The sequence below is a fragment of the Leptopilina heterotoma genome, unplaced genomic scaffold (assembly GCF_015476425.1).
Source record: "Leptopilina heterotoma isolate Lh14 unplaced genomic scaffold, ASM1547642v1 Lhet_45, whole genome shotgun sequence".
In the NCBI taxonomy this organism is placed as follows: domain Eukaryota; kingdom Metazoa; phylum Arthropoda; class Insecta; order Hymenoptera; family Figitidae; genus Leptopilina; species Leptopilina heterotoma.
The window spans coordinates 2,769,314-2,787,290 of NW_025111086.1; the positions used below are offsets into that span (position 1 = coordinate 2,769,314).

Here is a 17,977-nt window from a genome sequence, read left to right on the forward strand (position 1 = left end):
TTTTTTTATAAAAAAGAATGTAAAAGCATGATTCTATATTTTGAATTATACACAATTAATTACTAATTAATTGTACGTAATTAATTATATATCAATTAACTGTACATAATTAATTATTAATTAATTAATTAATTACACGTAATTAATTAATTGTTTATTAATTAATTATGTACGTAATCATAAATTTTCTACATATTGCCGTAGTTTTCGTGGGATTCATCGAAAAATCCTGTACATTTATAATTTACAATATATTAGGAACATCAAATATTAGATTATTAATTAAAAAAGAGAAAAAATTGAAAAGAGAAAAAAAATCAATTTTCTTTTAAAATCGCATTCTTAAAATTTTTATTTACATGGTAAAAAAAACGTATCTCTCTTTTTTCTCTTAAAAGTTAAAATATTTTGAGAAATGGGTGTACCTTTTCACAGCGCAACACCTTAAATAATAATAATAGTAATAATAATAATATCTCATAGCGCTTAGGTTTTAATTTCTATATATATATAATATGAATATAATTTGTCAAATCAAAAAATTTGATTGACTTCTAAAACACTTCTATTACACTTGAAGCATAAAAGCATTTTTTTCTTTTTTTCTTTGCATTTTCAAAAATTCGCTGCGTTTTACGTTAATTTTAGCGGACAATTGCTTTTTATCACAAATTTTCGAGAATATTTTGTAGAATTTTTCGAGAATATTTATTTCGTCGTGAATATTTTGTAGAATTTAATATATTCGCCGTGAAATGCAATGATTTACAAGTTTATTTATATTATGTACATTGTACACGGTAAACTTTTATATTTCTTTTTTTTTTTATCAGGCTCGGACGCAGTAAAATTATATTTTCGAATTCTCTACATTTTTAGTTGTTTTTTTTTCATTTCATTCTTGGAATGTTTCTTGAAAATCAAATTTTTTTCTAAAAGAAAAAACTTGAAAGAATTTTTTTTTTCAGAGAGAGAAAATTCGTGTCTGATTTAACATAAAAGATATGTACAATTTGTTCGTTATTGTATTTATAATAATAGAAATTATGCATTTTTATTTTAGTTATTATTTTAGAAACCGGCTCGTTTTAGTTCATTTAATTGATGAGCAAGTTTTTCTTCCTTGGTTCTTCTAGCTTGTCCCAATTTTCGACACTCAATGTAGGTACTTAAAAAACGTTCAACGTCAATTTTTCGATTTAGAAAATCTTCGGCTATTTTTTCACTTTTCTCGTGACTATCGTCGGCGGATTTTTGCAGGCATTCTTTTATATGATCGGGAGTGAATATTTCCGATAAATTATTATATTTTCTTAATAATTGATCGTAACGGGCCTTTAATTCCTTTACGGTTTCCACTTTACTTCGGACTTCATTTTGAAGTTGTTTTAATTCGTCTTCTTTCACTAGATTCGCAGCTGGAAATATTAATTTGAAATTTAAAAAAAAAAGATTTGTAATTTGAAAAAAAGAATAAAATTTATTTGAATTTAACTCACCTGCTGTTTTTTCTACCCAATCAATCGTGTCCTCGACTGCCGAATCAATATCCTTTAATTGTGAATGCTGCTCCAGGAGTTCGTCAATTTTCTCATCGTCGCAATTAAGTTTCTTCAATTCCTCAATTGTTAAGTTGTTCAGCTCAGGAAAAAATGTGCACTGAGGTATTTGTGTTTGTATTTGACTTTGCATTTGAATATTTGTATTGACATGATGTAAATTAGAATAAGTATGATTTGCGTGTGATTGTGAATTATATTGAACTGGATTTGAATTGTGTAGATTTCTATTGCTCGTCACGTATGACGAATGATGCGATGACGGCGTTGTACCGGATTGATTCTCCGATATATAAGTATTGCCCGAATTCGTGTAATTGTAACTGAATATTCCTGAATTCGTGTTTGGTGATGAAAATTGAGGATATTGCGAATTATAATAGGAATTGTATGATGTCGACGGAAGTTCAAAATATGGATTTAGAGCGTAAGATGGCGAACCTCTTCCTGCAATGTCTAAAAAAGAAATTATTTATTTAACTTTTTGTTTTTACATTTTTATTGCTATAAATTTTAATTACGGTTTGAATAATTTTATTTATAAATTTCAACAACAAAAAATGATTGAATTTTGAAAGAATTACTTCTGTAATTTTTAGAAATAGTTAAATTTCAAAAATGCGTTACATTGAAATCAGTTTTGAAATATTTTAATTCGTAGACAAAATAAATTGGTATTTAAATATTTATTTTAAAAAATTATTCTATTTTTTAATCTAATTAAGAAATTATAAAAGAAATTGAGTCGTCAAGTTTAATTTTTCGATAGCTACTTTTTTCTATCTTTAAGCTACTTTTTGTTACTTTTTTAAAATTAATTATCGAGTACGAAGCCTGCAAATTTAAAAAACAAAATAGAAGACAAATATTTACCAATATGTGGTACAGCGGAAGGCGGTGAATTATCTTCTAAAAGTTGCGGTGGATTTCTGCTGAATTCTCTGATAATTGCCTGGACAACGCGACCAAGATCGCTGTGAACTGTGAACTAAAAAAGAATAATCGTCAATCAACAAAAGAAAAAAAAAACTAAAACACTATAATCAAATTAAAGAAATTCTTTTAAGTCTTCAAATCTTACGAGCAGTAATCCTGGTGCACTAGTGATTTCACTGTGCTCATTACACCAAGGATGTGTTATCGGAGGTGTCACCCGAAGAACGGGCTTCTCTAGAGGAAATTCCGGTGAGAGTGAGACCAAAATAGCCATTCGCCTATCTCCAGCATCAAATTGTACTTGATATTCCACATCTTCCCTCAATTCCAAAACACTGAAACGTTTTTTCATTTATTAATTTTCAATACCTTATTTATACAAGTGTATCTATGATAAGAGAGCAAAAAGCTATTAACATAAATGTTAAGTACAAACAGCTGTAACTAACACCCTGGGAAGAATCAATTAAAACATGAATAAATTATTAAAAGTATTCTAAAATTACCAATTTGCTCCTAATATTTAAAATTTATCAAATTTATACAAAATTTACATACAAAAATAACTAAAAAAAAAGAAAGAAATTAACACTAATGATATACAATTTCAAAGTCAGTTGAATTTCATCTCATTTGCCTTTAAAATGAATGACGAGGAAATTTTGTAAAATTAGTCATCAGATAATTACTGATATGAGAAAGAGACTTAGTTCCTATTGTCTTGATCCAGAATCTTTATACAAAGCCACAAATGTTAATAGACGAGGTTAACAAAAGGTTAATTTTTTATTTCTCAAAAAACTTCACTTACTGATCATTGAAAATTTTCAAAGTATCGATCTGTCGTTTTCTCTTGACGGCGGCATTTTCATTTTCTCCACGGAATATTCGCGATAACATTTAAATGCCTTAAATTTGGATAAATCATTCGCTTTTCTTTTCACGACTATAAAAAACTCTCTTGTCAAAAGTTAACACCACAGCAATATAGCCAAACAGCTGTTTCGATTGCAGTTGACTTCAAACCGGAAGTGGGAGTACGTGACGTCTTGTCATGTGAATGAAGCCGCGAATATCCGATAATAATAATAAAAGCAAAAAGAAACTAAAGAAAGTTGAAAGAAATATGTAAAAATTTCTTGTCAATTGTACATATATTATAGGAAGAATAATTTATTTTCCTTTTTATTACTTTCGGTTAAATTCGAAAAAAGACGGAATGTTTATCAGGCGCGTTGGCGTTTTGTAAACATAACCTCAAAATGTAGTTTTCTGTGCGGTTTCTGTTTCTGTGTAAACAAAAAAAAACGATTGATTTTAATTCGAGGTTTATTAACTAATTATTAATATACTTAATTAATAAGGAAGGAACTGTAAATAATTTTTACAATTATGCCTGTTTTTCAAGAATCATGTGCTGAAGTAAGTATTAATTTTTTTTCTCAAAGTAAATGTTTCGTTGTTAAAAAAGTTCGGGGTTTAATTTTCGATTTCGCTACTTTTTCAATTTATATTTTTCTAATTTTTACTTTTATTATACTTATTTGATTGTTTCAGCAAATACAAGCACAAACGGTAATTATAATTCATCCCGGATCTTTGTATCTTCGAATAGGACGTGCGTCGGATTTGAATCCTTACACGCTTATAAATGCAATTGCCAGGAGACGACTTCCTGGTGGTCTGGAGCACAAGGACACATTTCTTCCTTCACTCGTGCCACGTGTAAGAATATTTTTCGATTCATGAAAATATCGACAATCTTTAGGCTAAATTGCAAACTTTGCACTCATCTATACTAAAAACTACTATTTAGTAGTTTTTTTTACGATAAAAAAATAACATAACATAAAACATAACTTTTTTTTTAAAGAAACTTAAAGGAATTCTTTAAAAAAACTCAGAATTGTTGAAGAATTCTAATTAAAAGTTTAGAAAAAATGAGAATTGAAGTTATTACCAGGATAAAAAAAACAGTAAATAATTTTGATGGAAAATCAGGAAAAAGTCAGGGAAATACTGAAGCAATTTTTGTTATTTTTTTTAAAAGCAATTATCGAGTGTAGAACCCAGAATTTTAAAATCCCCAAATTCCAAATTACCGAATTGACTAAATTGACTAAATTCTCAAAAAGAGATTCGACTTTTGATGAATTTAGTCAGTGATTTAGAGTAAAATACTAATTTTTTTTCTCTTATTTATTTTCGTAGACCAAGGAATTGACTCAAGCAATGGAGGAATCAAGACTTCAGGTATCGCACACTCTTCAATCGTGTCTTCAGTCGGATGGCAGAAGAAGATACGCAACACCACCTCAACAAATAGCGGCCTTCAATCGTAGATCGAATCCTGAAGTATTGTCACCCTCGTCCAGCGAATGGATAAAAACGGATCAAGAAGTGGTTATTGGTGACGATATTTTATCGTTAAATCCAGCGGCAGATTTTAATATTCACTTTCCCTATAGAAGAGGTGAACTCAATGTTCACTCAGGTCCTGGTGGTAGTCTTCGTTCAGTTTTGGCTGATTTGAAGGCAATTTGGGAATATGTTTTAACGGAGAAATTGGACATTCCTCTCAGGGATTTGAAACACTATCGAGCCGTTCTTATAATACCCGATATTTACAATAGACTCTATTTGAAGGAATTAACGACACTGGTTCTTTGTGAAATTGGTTTCGGCGGCTGTTTTCTCCTACAGGTAAATTTTATCACCAAAATTGGTTATTTATTTATTTAAACTAGTGGCGAGTGTCAAACATTTTTTTTTATTTTTAGGATCACGTGGCGGCGACATTTGGTGCAGGTTTAGGTTACGCCTGTGTCGTCGATGTCGGAGATCAGAAAACATCGGTTTCGTGTGTTGAAGACGGAATTTCACATAGAAATACCCGCGTGCGAATGGATTACGGAGGTGGTGACATTACGCAAACGTTTTTTTGGCTTCTTCAAAAATGCGCTTTTCCTTATAAAAGTTGTGATCTAACGGATAAGTTGGATGCACTTTTGCTTAGTCAATTAAAGAAGGAATTTTGTCACGTCGACTTGAATATATGCGGATCGCAGGAGAAGACGTTCGTCGTTAAAAAACCGAGACAACAAACTGATACTTACACCTTACAGGTGGGAATTTTTATCTAAATGTTTTTAAAAATTTTTCTTTCTATTTCTCTTTTTTTATTTTCTATTTCTTTTTCTATTTCTAATTTTCTTTTCTGTTTCTATTCCATTTTGTATTTCTTTTTCTATATATATTTTTCTTTTCTATTTCTATTTTTCTTTTCTATATTATATTTCGTTTTCTATTTTTCTTTTGTATATTTATTTCTACTCTTTTTTCTCTAAATGCAATAAAAGATTTTTTTTCACTATTTTTAGAATAATTTTCAATTTTTTTTTCAATTTAGGTGGGTGATGAGTGTCTGGTAGCGCCTCTAAGTCTTTTTCAACCCGAATTGTTTAAAGTGACAGGTATTCACAACGTTCACGTGCAAAAACGTTCGGTCGGCGATTCAGAAGATCCACATGATGAAAATTATTTAAGAGAAACGAGCGTAAGTTTATTTCTTTATTTTTAGTTCGCAATTTGAATTTAGTTGTTTTTGTTTATTTAATTCTTCTTCAAATTTAAATTCTTTTGCAATAATTTTTCGTCACGTATCAAAAAAAAATTAATTATAAAATTTCTAAATGTTCAATTTTAGTTTTCAATTTTTTATTCCTACAATCAATAATTTATTAAAATAATTTTTAAAAATAATTGAATTCCTTCGAGGAATTTAATTAATTTGAAAATAATTGAATTTCTGCAAAAAATTTAATTATTTATGAAAATAATTGAATTCCTGCGAAGAATTTAATTAATTTGAAAATAATTGAATTTCTGCAAAAAATTTAATTATTTATATGAAAATAATTGAATTCCTGTGAGGAATTTAATTAATTTGAAAATAATTGAATTCTTCTCAAGAATTTAAAAAAAAATAGTCTTGAAAATAATAATTTTTTTTTATTAATTATATTCGTGGAATTTTTAAATATGTAATTGAATTCTTGCAAGGGATTTTATTAAAATTGAATCGAAAATAATTGAATTATTTCAAAGAATCGTAGGAAATTTTTCTAAAAAAATAAATTTTGAATTTTGAATCTGAAATTATTGGAAAATTTGAAGTTGATAAATTTAATTTAATTTCTTTTCGTTTTTTTTAAAGAGAAGAGGAATCAAGGAAAGTCTGGAACAAACTTTAGAATCTCAAGAAGAAACGGCAACACCTGCAGTTGTTGGTGAAGAAGAAGTTGTCGTCGATACCGTTGACTCGGCACCAATTGCCCTACAAAATAGAGAATTGGACGCGCCTCGAGAATTCGTCACTGGTCCTCAACAACTTTTAGGACTCGATCATGCGGTTTTGCAGAGTATTGACAGATGTCGTACGTATTATTCTTTTTGGAACTTTTTTTGATATTATTTTACAATTCTTTACACGAATAATTTTCGTAAAATATTTTAGAATCGAATAAATTTAATTAATTTTCATAAACTATTTTCGAATCGAATAGTTTTAACTAATTCTATGTATTTCAATAGCGACGGAAGATTTAAAAAGAAAAATGTACAGTTGCGTGTTGGTGGTCGGTTCAGGAATGAAATTCCAAGGAATTGGAATGTGGCTACACAATAGAATATCTCTACAAATTCCTTATATGTACAGAGCAGGTATTTTTTTTTCAATTAAAAGTAAAACTAACTTCAAAATTAGTATATTTATTTTCAAATAATAAATATTTCAAGTAATAAAATATTAAAAATAATAGAAAAATTATCAACAATTATCGTGAAAATTTCAGAGCAATTGGATATAATAACTCAACCAAAGGAAATGGATCCTGGAATGACAGCTTGGAAGGGAGCGGCAATTTTAAGTTGTTTGGAATCAGCTCAAGAATTATGGATAAGTCGACAAGAATGGGAACGTTCAGGTGTGAGATTATTGAGGGAAAGAGCGCCCTTTATGTGGTGATAATAATTCAGTGCCAGAGCTAATAAATTTATTCACGAAACAAAAGCGAAACTCCAATTATTATTCAGGTAAATTATTATTACAGTAAATTTGCCATTTTACACTTATTTGAATTATGAGGATGATAAACAACAATGCCAAGTGTATTGAGAAAATTTACAAATTTCAAATTTTCGTCATTTATATCTTCGTAAACATCGTCTCCGCCTTGTAGTTGCTTTTTTGATAGATGCTTGATAGATGAAAAAGAGAAATTTCAAAAATATAGTTCAAGTAATTTTCAATAATTAGAAAAATAATTCTTCCTCAATGAGGAAGAAATTGGAATTTTTTTTTCTTTACTCACCATTAAAAAATTGATAATTTCGTCGTTATCGGGAAAAATCAGATCGAGAGTTTTTGACTAAAATATAATTTTGATTAACGAAATCACCTTACAACTATTTGTTACTAGAATTCGATAATATTAAATAGTGATTCTATAAATATTAATAATCAGGGTTGTCACAAAAATTTAATTTTGTTTTTCCCTGACTTTTTCTAAAAATTGAATTTTTTTCCAGCACTTCTAATAAAATTCCCTGACTTTTCCCTGATATTCCTGATCAATTTCAGTTTCCTTTACTTTTCCCTAAATTCCGGCAACCCTGATAATTAATAAATATTTATCTGAATATTTTAATCAACTTACAAGATCAGATTTGACAGAATTGAAAATTCTTCTCACTAGAGCATACTCTTCTTCATAGGTGACTTGGGATTCAATTTCATTAGCATTTAAGGCTGCTTTCTTCATTTTTTCGTATCCTGATATTTTATCCTCGTAACTAGAAAAAAAGAGGTTAAATTATTGATATTAATTAAAATTTATTTTTGTTCTTTACAAATGACATCAAGTACTTACTAAGAAACATCACTTTTAAGTCTAGACAATTCTTTATTTAGATTATCTAATAATGTGCTCATATTCTGATGTTCTTCTTGCAAATTTTTAACTGCAGTCGTGTATATATCCTTCGATTCTGTTTCGAGATAATTTTTCGGATTTTCCATTAGAATCAGTCTCTTTAAACTTTCGAAAAATCGCAATTTCTTTTCCACAATATTTTCGTTTGTTGTGTTACTATTTAATGACGAGCTGGGATTATTTTTTATCGCCTCTGTTAATTCGTCAATTTCACTTTGCATTTCCCTCTGAACTTCTTTTAAATACTCGTAAGTATCTTGTGGGGAAAGTTTATTATTTTCCGTCTGCGTCTCCATTGTGTATGATTAATTTATCCTGAGAATGGAAATTAATTTAATTAGTAGGATTCGGAGTAATTTAGTAATTATAATTAATTTAATTTCGTATTTTGGTTATTTTTTATTCTTACTTCTATTTTATATGCCAAATGTTTACATAAATATTACGTTAAGATAAAATTAAAAAATAGTATTTTTTATAATAATATATTTACTTATATATTTTAATCAACAAATGTTAATAATATACTATTATTATAATAAATTTTTAATTAAAATTTTATAAAGTAAATTTTGGCGGGAAAGTTTCGAGAACGAACCTAACCTAGTTTAACCGCTTGAATATTTGCGGATATTTACTTTTGCTGTTTTTGTTAAAATGTTATATTATTGCCTTATTAGTTAATTATAGAAAAAATTGTTATAAATATTACTTACTCTCAATTTTATTAAGTTAAACAACTCCCAGAAAGAACAAACTCAAAAGTGATTCGTCAGTTTGTTGTTGACAAATTGTTTTTACAGATGAAACTTTAAAGGAAAAATCGAAAAAATTAAGAAATAAGGAAAGAAAAACATCTTATTCTCTTTTTGTTTATTTTCCTAAACTTTACTTCCATTGATAGTTGTTTAATTGTTTAAAATTATTCAATTTTGTTTGTGCTCGTGTTCGTGTCACACTTTCAAAACACGCTCTTTAAATGGATTTCCTAACCTAAAAACTGTCATTCGTTTTCAACGTTTTCAAAACAACACCGAAGATTTTTTTTTTGAAAAACATGGAAGAATTTTGTCCCTTGTGCTTGAAACGTGGTTTTAAGAAAAAAATGAAAGCTATTCAAATTAATTTAGAAGAAGCAGTCTGGATGTGTGAATCCGAAGAGGTATTTGAGAATTCTTTCGTTAAAATAAACTTTAAAGTTAACCTATAAAGCAAGAATAAAAGGTGTATTTGGTTTTTTATTAGAATAAAACTGTTGTCTGTAATTTTTATCATTCAATAATTTCAATTCTAATTCTAATTTCTAATTTCTAAAATTAATTTCCAATAAATTTTAGGCCTTGCACTCATCTACTAAAACCTACTATTTACTACTTTTTTACGATTTTACTATTTTATTAAAAAAATTTCCCAAAAGAATAGAATAATTTAAAACAAATGATTATAAACTTCTTCGCAAACATTCAATTATTTTCACAAATAAAAAAATTTTCACGGAAATTCAATTATTTAAAAAAAATTTTTTTTTACGATTTAATATCTAATGAATCAATTATATTTCAGTGTATTTGGCCGATGGACCACAAGGAACTTGAATACATTCCCAGAAAAGTAGGCGAAACTTGGTCGTGTTATTGGAACACTTACAAACCTCACAGATCACCGGAGACACCGCCTCAAACGAATTGGGATTTTTTCACTCCTCCTTATACTCCAAGAACCGAAGTTTCACCCACAGCTTCATCAGAGACAAGTACACACAGTAACGATCAGAATCGTCTCATTAGCACTTATTCCAAAGAATCAAATTCTAAAGTATTGCCAAACGATCCGAACGAAGAAGACGTCATTACAATCGTCGAAGATGAACTAGAACTAAAGGACAATATTAAATCGTCAGTGAAAAATAATTCTGAATTTCTCCTCGACATCACAAATCCTTCCGCTTCAACCGCATTTCCTTTGGATAAATTGAAAAATCTCAAAAACACCACAAATCCCCCAAAGACAAGAATTCCAACCATAGTTAATATTGAATCAATGAATTTAGTGAATGTTGGTGACATTAAAAAATTACCCGGCGAGAAATTAATTTTAAAAGGTCTCGATAAGTGTAAAAAGGAGAATGATATTCTCTCGTTTCAAGAAACTATGGACGATTCAATTGTAGAACTGAAAGTTCCCTTAGTCAGTGAATCGAGCGAAATAAAACAGGATATTTCAATTAAGAGTGAAACTTCAGTTGCGAGTGAGGGAAAAATCGAAGTGAAAACAGTGAAATTAGAAGGTTTACCATCAGTGACTTTATCGTATCAAGTACCGAAATTTTTACCCGAAATTAAAACTGACACTCTTGTACCCAAGGAGGAGAAATCTGAAACGAAAATTGCAGAAGAAAAAAATGAATCAGAAAAATCGTGTAATAATTCACTCTCGAAAAAGAGTTTAATGGCTAGTAAAATGTTCCAAAAATTCGACTTCAATGAATTGAGATTAAAAAATTTGAGGAGAATTAGTACAAATGAAGAGCAGAGTAAAAATAATAAAGACGAAGCACAGAGTAAAAATAAAAATGAAATAGTGAATAAAAATACAAATGAAGTACTGAATAAAAATAAAATACTGAATAAAAATATAAATGAAGTACTAAATAAAAATGAAGTTCTGAATAAGAATACAATTGAAGTGCGAAATAAAAATGCAAACGAAGTACAGAATAAAAGTACAAACGAAATGGAGAATAAAAATGAAAAAATAGAAATTCAAGTATTGGATTCAACTCTAGATGATGCAAATGCTTCTAATACGGAATTGATTTCTAGCAATAAAGTGATAAAAAATATAACCGAGTCGTCGAATTTGGAAAATTTCGGTAAAACATTCTCACCACTTTCGGAGGATTCAAAGGATGTTATCAGTGAATTGGACACATTTTTAAATGAATATATCGAGGACATTAAATCAAGTGCCGACGAGAATTTAGATTCAAATCTCACTGATGATGATTGGTTGTCATCCTTATTGGCTTAACACCTCTGGTCTGATTATAAATACCTTAAAGATATTTATTTCATTTTAAAGAAGTTAATTTTTTAAATCTTATAGAAAATGTAGTGTTATTTTAAAAATTAAAGTATTTTTTTATAGAAATTTCGTGTGGAAAATTTCTTTTCCCATCAAATATTGAACGCTACTTGAACGGAAGATTCTTTGGCATTATTTGACAGGTTTATTATTTATTATTATTAATATTATTATTGTCTTTATTAATATTATTTATTATTATTATTTTTTATTTATTATTCAATTATACTCCAAAATTTTTGATAAAATTCTTTGTAAATTTTAATTATTTTCAAAATTATCAATTAAAATTACATTATTTTTTCGAAATTAAAAGAAATTCTTCAAATAATTTCAATTGTTTAATGAGACGAATAAAATTGTTTAAAAGAATTTAATTCTTTGCGAGAATTCAATTATTTTCAATACAATTTTAATGGAATTTTTTCAGAATTTTACTATGTTTACAAATAATTGAATTTTTGCGAAAAATTTTATTAAAATTTTTTTAAGTAATTGTATTTTTGCGAAGAATTTTATTATTTATGAAAATAATTGAATTTTTGAAAAGAATTTGTATTATTTCCAAAAATAATTGAATTTTTACGAAGAATTTTATTCAATTATTTTCAATCCAATTTTAATGTGATTTTTTGAAAACATTCAATTATTTAAAAAATTTTTGATAAAATCCTTTAAATGAATTCAATTATTTTCATATTTTTTAATAAATGCTTTGTAAGAATTTAATGATCTTCAGTAAATTAATTTTAAAATTATTAAATTATTAATAGAGTTTAGAAACAAAGAAGCAAATAAAAACTAACTTTAAACTGCACACACTTTACTGGAATACAACAATTATTAATATAGAGGAAAATAATTATTATGAGTAAAATATTCAATAAAAAGTGTTTCAGTTTCAGAAAAAAACAAATTGAATTGAATTCAGAATCAAATTGAATTTTTAATGAAGCAAAAACAAAAATAAACTTGTAGTGTAAAAATCAATTTATGAAAGTAAAAAAATTATAATAAAAAAGTAAAAAAAAATTATTTTCAAAGTACATTTAAAAAACAAAATTTAACATATAAAAATTATTTTTAATAACACAATTTTCGAAGAGAAAATCGAACAAGAAAATTGATACAAAAAAAAGGTACAAAACTTGATTACGTTTTCGATAATCTATACAAATTCCCCGACAATATTAAATGATGTTCTCTCACTTTTCTGTCCAGGAATAATTTCAAGTCCGATAAACTGCATTCAACAGTTCCTAAACCCTGTGAAGCGAACATTTTCAACATTTGATGAATTCTCTCAAGAGGCATTGAATCAAGATTCGTCAACATTCCAACGATGTACGACCAGAATACTTGTAATTCACCTTCCCTTTGATCACTGGCCGATGCCATTGCACTTTCACCCTCGTCATCCTCGACGATTTCCGATACCGAATGACTTTTCGAACAACTTTCCTCCTGGAGTGTGTAAGTATCATTTGCAGTTTCCTTGAGTACACCCTGCGTTACCCAAAAGCCAATTTTTCTCCTAAGGACAGTGGTTGGCGCGTGAACAATCTCAGACAATTTATCCAGTGTCCATTCATGTTTCTCCTGAAAATGTAAAATAATCGTCGCATGTATCGGCGTTACATTGAGATTAAATTTACGATCCTTGAGTTCAATCTCGAGATTCACATTCCCAAGGTGTGGTTTCCAGCAGAGGGTTCGATTCCCTTTGAGCGCCTCGAAGGCCTTGACATAACGGGACAATTGATTCTGAACTATTTTCGGAAGTTCCAATTTCCATTCTTCTTTGAATGGCGGCCAAAATTGTGCCGAAAGGATAAGAGCCGAAGTGGTGAAATCCTCCTTCTCGGAGCAATAGATCGAGTCCGATTGAATATTTCCGTCGATTCGCTTCGAATCATGAACGTCCTTTAGCATCACTTCGCAATAGTGAAGTTGGTGTTCGCCAAATCGTCGTTTCAGTAACTCGAGATGTCTCAACTCCCTCTCGGTGTGATAATTCATCTGAGACAACAATCGATCAGCCAGCAAAGTTCTATATTCGTTGACAAATAAATCCTGACTTCCATAAACGCTGATGAGCATCGAAATAATATCCGACATTTTCCTCTGTGTCGAGCGGGTCGGATCGGCGTCGACAGGATCCGGCATCCACTTTTCCCAATTTTCAATTTCCTCCTCCCCAGAAGCGTCGTCTAGTTGTAGGGTTTCACTCTTAGCGAGTTCCTCCGCCAAATCACTGTCCGAATCGTCCAATAGTCCACTGACAACACAGCGAACCGTATCCTCCCGACTTCTAAGATACAATTTTATTGGTTCGGTTGTCGTCTCCAGAAGAACTCCGGTTGGATCCAATTGACGAAGAACTTTTATAGCCGCTATGTAGGCGGTGAGTATGTCCTGAGTCGTAACACCAGGATGCAAAAGTCTCGTCTTGAAAGCCTCCTGCAGGGTCTCGATTAAATTCTTCCTTAGATCGGTTCTCAGCAAACAAGTCCGAAGATCGAAGATCGCTGGCAGAGAATTTGGATATTCGATGATAATATTAAATAACTGTTCAATCCTCACCTTCGTATAGGTCTCGTGCATATAGTGTTGAAGCTTCTGTTTAAACGTCTCGATCGCATCGCTTGTCTTCTTCGGCATTATTGTCGTCTCCAACGAACCCGAATAAATCCGAACTAACCAACTCAATACAACTGTTCCAAGCCAATCGTTCAATGGTTCTATCAGCGATACATTAAAACTTCTATTACAAGTATGACTCACGTAATTTTTTATCCGAATATTAATCAATGACGTGAGAACATTACCCACTAATCTCTCCAGTAAACCCAATTCGAGGAGTTTTCTATTCGTCTCGTGAAACATGAATATTATCATTTTACACTCACATTTTGATTGCTCCTGATTACAACCACGACAATGATCGGAAAATATTTCAGAATTATCACTGGTATCATTGTTGCAGAATACTTTAAAGGAAATTTTGTAAAAATGCTCGATTATAATGTCGTGATGCAATGGTATTTGACTTAGTAATGTCGCACCAACGAGTAATTTAAAGCGTTCGTTCACATTTTTACTGCTGTAGGTGAATTCTTTGTTTTTCATTAAATCCTCGAGTTGTTTTATCAGCGGGAGTATTGGATCGAAACTCGAGTATAATTCATTGACGGCTTGTTGAAAATCTTGAAAACCTTGCTGTTCGTTTGTGATGAATTTAAAATATTTCCAAAATTTTTGCGCTACATGCTTACGAATGTAAATTTCTAAATAATGAATTATTATGCTCTCGACATTTTCCTCGAGTTTTTCTAAATTTCTCTGACTGAAACCACTGACATAGTCGGTTTCAGTATTCTCCTGACGCTTCTCGTTTAGAATTTGAGTCAAATTTTGTATCCAGAAAAATATTTTCTCTGAATTTTGAAAATTATCAGCCATTTTGCTGAAGGTTATTCTTTCAATTTCTTTTACAATTTTACTTTTTTTTTTTGGTTTTTTCACTCTTTTTTATTCTCTCTTTTGTCTCTTTCTCTCCTCGTTACTATCTGGAAAAGAATTCCATCTGCAAAAAATGAATTATTTTTTTAATTTCGAATAGTTTCAAGGAACTTAATTTTTAATATATTTCTTTAATTAAATTTTAAATAAATATTATTTAAATTTTGTGGCAATCCTGAGAATAATTACAGGGTTGCCACGAAAATCGGATTTTGTTCTTCCCTGATTTCCAAACAGAATTTTGATTTTTTCCCTGTTTCTGAATTAACTCTACTGTAAATTCTACAAAATTATTTTCAAAATTTTGGGAATTTAATTACTTTCTGGAATTTTCAACTAAAATTCTTCTCTGAATCAAGTATTTTTAATAATTTTTTGAAAAAGTTCTTTGATTACACAATTATTTAAACAAAAGAATAAATTTCACGTAAAATAATTGAAGACCTCCACGGAATAACGATCTATAGCACATTTTAACATAAATCCAATTGTAATGAAAATATGTAGATGTATTATTGAATTTTCAGCCTAAATGAATAAAATAGTGTAATTAAATAAATAGAGAATAAAATTTATTGGTTTTCATTAAATATTGTAGTTGGAATAATGATTTATGGCAATTCAAAGTTGAAAATTTTAAGCATTTTGAAATGTGCCATAGATCGTTATTCCGTGGAGGTCTTCAATTCTAAAATCCATTTGTTTACAATTCAATTTTACGAAATATCGAAAAATTTCAAGGCAATTTGAATAAACTTTTTTCAAAAATTAATTCCTTCTGAATTTTAAATGACAATTATTAAAAACTCAATATTTCTAAAATTTAAAATTGATAGCTTTTGAATTAATTAAATTATCTTTTTAATTTACTGAAAATCATTGAATTTCTGCAATTAATTTTATCAAAATATTTAAAAATATATCATTTTTAATTTTTTTAATAATTTTAATTAAAAATTTTGACAATAATTGAATGAAATAAAGAATTATTTTTAACTTTTTAAAATAATCATGTCTGTAAATAATAATAATTAAAATTTTGATTATTGAATTTTATAAAAGTTGTATTAAAAATAATTAAATTTCTGAGAAGAAAATTTCTTCTTTATAAAAATAATTTAATTCTTGAAAAGAATTTCATAGAAATAATAAAATTTTTCGAAGAAGTTATTAAAATTGTCGAAAACAACTGAATCCTTTATTGAAAATAATTAAATTCTTGGAAAAAATTTTATTCTTTATGAAAATAATTGAAATTCTGCGAAGAATTTTATTAAAATTTTTGAAAATAATTGAATTCTTGCGAAGAATTTTATTAAAATATTTGATAATAATTGAATTCTTGACAAGAATTTTAATATTTCTGAAAATAATTGATTTTCTGCAAAGAATTTTATTATTTTTGATAATTGAAGTTTGGGAAAAATTTTATTAAAATTTTTGAATTCTTGTGAAAAATTTTATTATTTATGAAAATAATTGAAATCCTGCGAAGAATGTTATCAAAATTTTTAAAAATAATTGAATTGTTGTGAAGAATTTTATTATTTATGAAAATAATTGATTTACTGCAAAGAATTTTATTATTTTTGAAAATAATTGATTTTTGCGAAAAATTTTAGAAAATAATTAAATTCTTGCGAAAAATTTTAATATTTATGAAAATAATTGAAATCCTGCGAAGAATTTTATTAAAATATTTGAAAATAATTGAATTCTTGCGAAGAATTTTATTATTTATGAAAATAATTGATTTTCTGCAAAGAATTTTATTATTTTTGATAATAATTGAATTTTGGGAAAATTTTTTGAAAATAATTGAATTTCTTGTGAAAAATTTTATTATTTATGAAAATAATTGAATTCTTGTGAAGACTGTTATTAAAATTTTTGAAAATAATTGAATTCTTACGAAGAATTTTATTATTCTTCAAAGTAATTGAATTTTTGCGAAGAATTTTATTAACATTTTTAAAAATAATTTAATTCTTGCGAAGAATTTTATTAGTTATGAAAATAATTGACTTTCAGCGAAAAAATGGAATTCTTCCGAAAAATTGTATTAAAATTATTGTCAGAAATGGAAAAAAATTTAATATTTTAAATCAAAATTCGTAGAGACAAATGTTATGTTTTTAAGGGAAACAAAAAAAAATATTTCAACAAAAATTAAATCTTTGCGAATTTTTTCAAAGATTCAAATCAAAATCAAAACAAAAATCCAGAATTTTCTTACTTTAAAAATTTAATATTTTTCCAGTACTTTTGATAAAATTCTCTGACTTCCCTGACCTGTAGCAACCCGTAATTAGCATAATTAATAGTAAATAGTTTTATTATTCTTACCTTTTATTTATTACTGTTTCTTCTATAAACAAAAGTAGAACCAATTTTTTGACATCCTCGAGAATAGATCTGTTTCTCCATTCTTTGAATGAATTAATACAACTTAAAAATTGATAAAGTTTATTTATATCGAAGCTATTTTTTCTCTTGCGAAAAATAAAAGCAAGAAGACTTTTGAATAAAAATTTCAACTTGTTTATATTTGATATTTTGTATTTTTAGTCAAGAAAGATGTTGACATTTTGAGGTTAGATCTATTGGATATTTTTTCTGCTTGATTTGTACGATCCTATACGAACCGTACTTTCGTGTGAAACTATTTAAAGAATATAATCAAATTTCCTTAAAATATATTCTTACTAAAAATTAAAAATTGCAAACGTGAATTTGTTTATTATTTATTTTTTGATTTTAGCGATTTTAGGCATTTAAATGTCATTCATCCTTAAGGTCCTTTAGGTCACATATCTATGTGAATTCAAATAACAAAATCTAATTAGTAGACTCGATAAGTTTAAAACTCAAACACCAATAGAA

The 17,977-nt window shown here is 28.0% G+C and overlaps 4 protein-coding genes across 5 annotated transcripts; 1 reads left to right on the plus strand and 3 right to left on the minus strand.

Annotated features, from left to right (window-relative positions):
- Positions 1–321: 321 nt before the first annotated feature.
- On the minus strand, positions 322–3,499 carry LOC122507083 (vacuolar protein sorting-associated protein 37A). The gene is made up of 5 exons (XM_043619597.1): positions 3,307–3,499; positions 2,641–2,830; positions 2,433–2,547; positions 1,500–2,015; positions 322–1,418 (listed from the first exon to the last, which is right to left on the minus strand). The coding sequence occupies exons 1-5, from the start codon at positions 3,393–3,395 to the stop codon at positions 1,072–1,074; spliced, it is 1,257 nt and encodes a 418-aa protein (XP_043475532.1). The 5' UTR covers positions 3,396–3,499; the 3' UTR covers positions 322–1,071.
- Positions 3,500–3,606: 107 nt separating this feature from the next.
- LOC122507082 (actin-related protein 8-like) lies at positions 3,607–11,638 on the plus strand. Of its 2 annotated transcripts, XM_043619594.1 has the most exons (9): positions 3,607–3,917; positions 4,053–4,220; positions 4,707–5,198; positions 5,276–5,620; positions 5,905–6,051; positions 6,712–6,931; positions 7,089–7,217; positions 7,349–7,589; positions 10,052–10,179. In XM_043619594.1, the coding sequence occupies exons 1-8, from the start codon at positions 3,888–3,890 to the stop codon at positions 7,519–7,521; spliced, it is 1,704 nt and encodes a 567-aa protein (XP_043475529.1). In that variant the 5' UTR covers positions 3,607–3,887; the 3' UTR covers positions 7,522–7,589; positions 10,052–10,179. The 2 variants fall into 2 exon arrangements, with proteins under 2 accessions (XP_043475529.1, XP_043475530.1); XM_043619595.1 differs by lacking the exons at positions 3,607–3,917; positions 4,053–4,220; positions 4,707–5,198; ... (3 more) ...; positions 7,089–7,217; positions 7,349–7,589 and adding an exon at positions 9,523–9,650 and having other exon boundaries at positions 10,052–11,638.
- On the minus strand, positions 7,562–9,338 carry LOC122507084. Its single transcript, XM_043619598.1, has 5 exons — positions 9,205–9,338; positions 8,426–8,803; positions 8,213–8,348; positions 7,868–7,924; positions 7,562–7,753 (listed from the first exon to the last, which is right to left on the minus strand). The coding sequence occupies exons 2-5, from the start codon at positions 8,782–8,784 to the stop codon at positions 7,601–7,603; spliced, it is 705 nt and encodes a 234-aa protein (XP_043475533.1). The 5' UTR covers positions 8,785–8,803; positions 9,205–9,338; the 3' UTR covers positions 7,562–7,600.
- Positions 11,639–12,634: 996 nt separating the features above from the next.
- On the minus strand, positions 12,635–17,892 carry LOC122507136 (anaphase-promoting complex subunit 2). Its single transcript, XM_043619697.1, has 2 exons — positions 17,441–17,892; positions 12,635–15,158 (listed from the first exon to the last, which is right to left on the minus strand). Exon 2 carries the CDS (start codon positions 15,032–15,034, stop codon positions 12,725–12,727), a length of 2,310 nt encoding a protein of 769 aa, XP_043475632.1. The 5' UTR covers positions 15,035–15,158; positions 17,441–17,892; the 3' UTR covers positions 12,635–12,724.
- Positions 17,893–17,977: the final 85 nt, after the last annotated feature.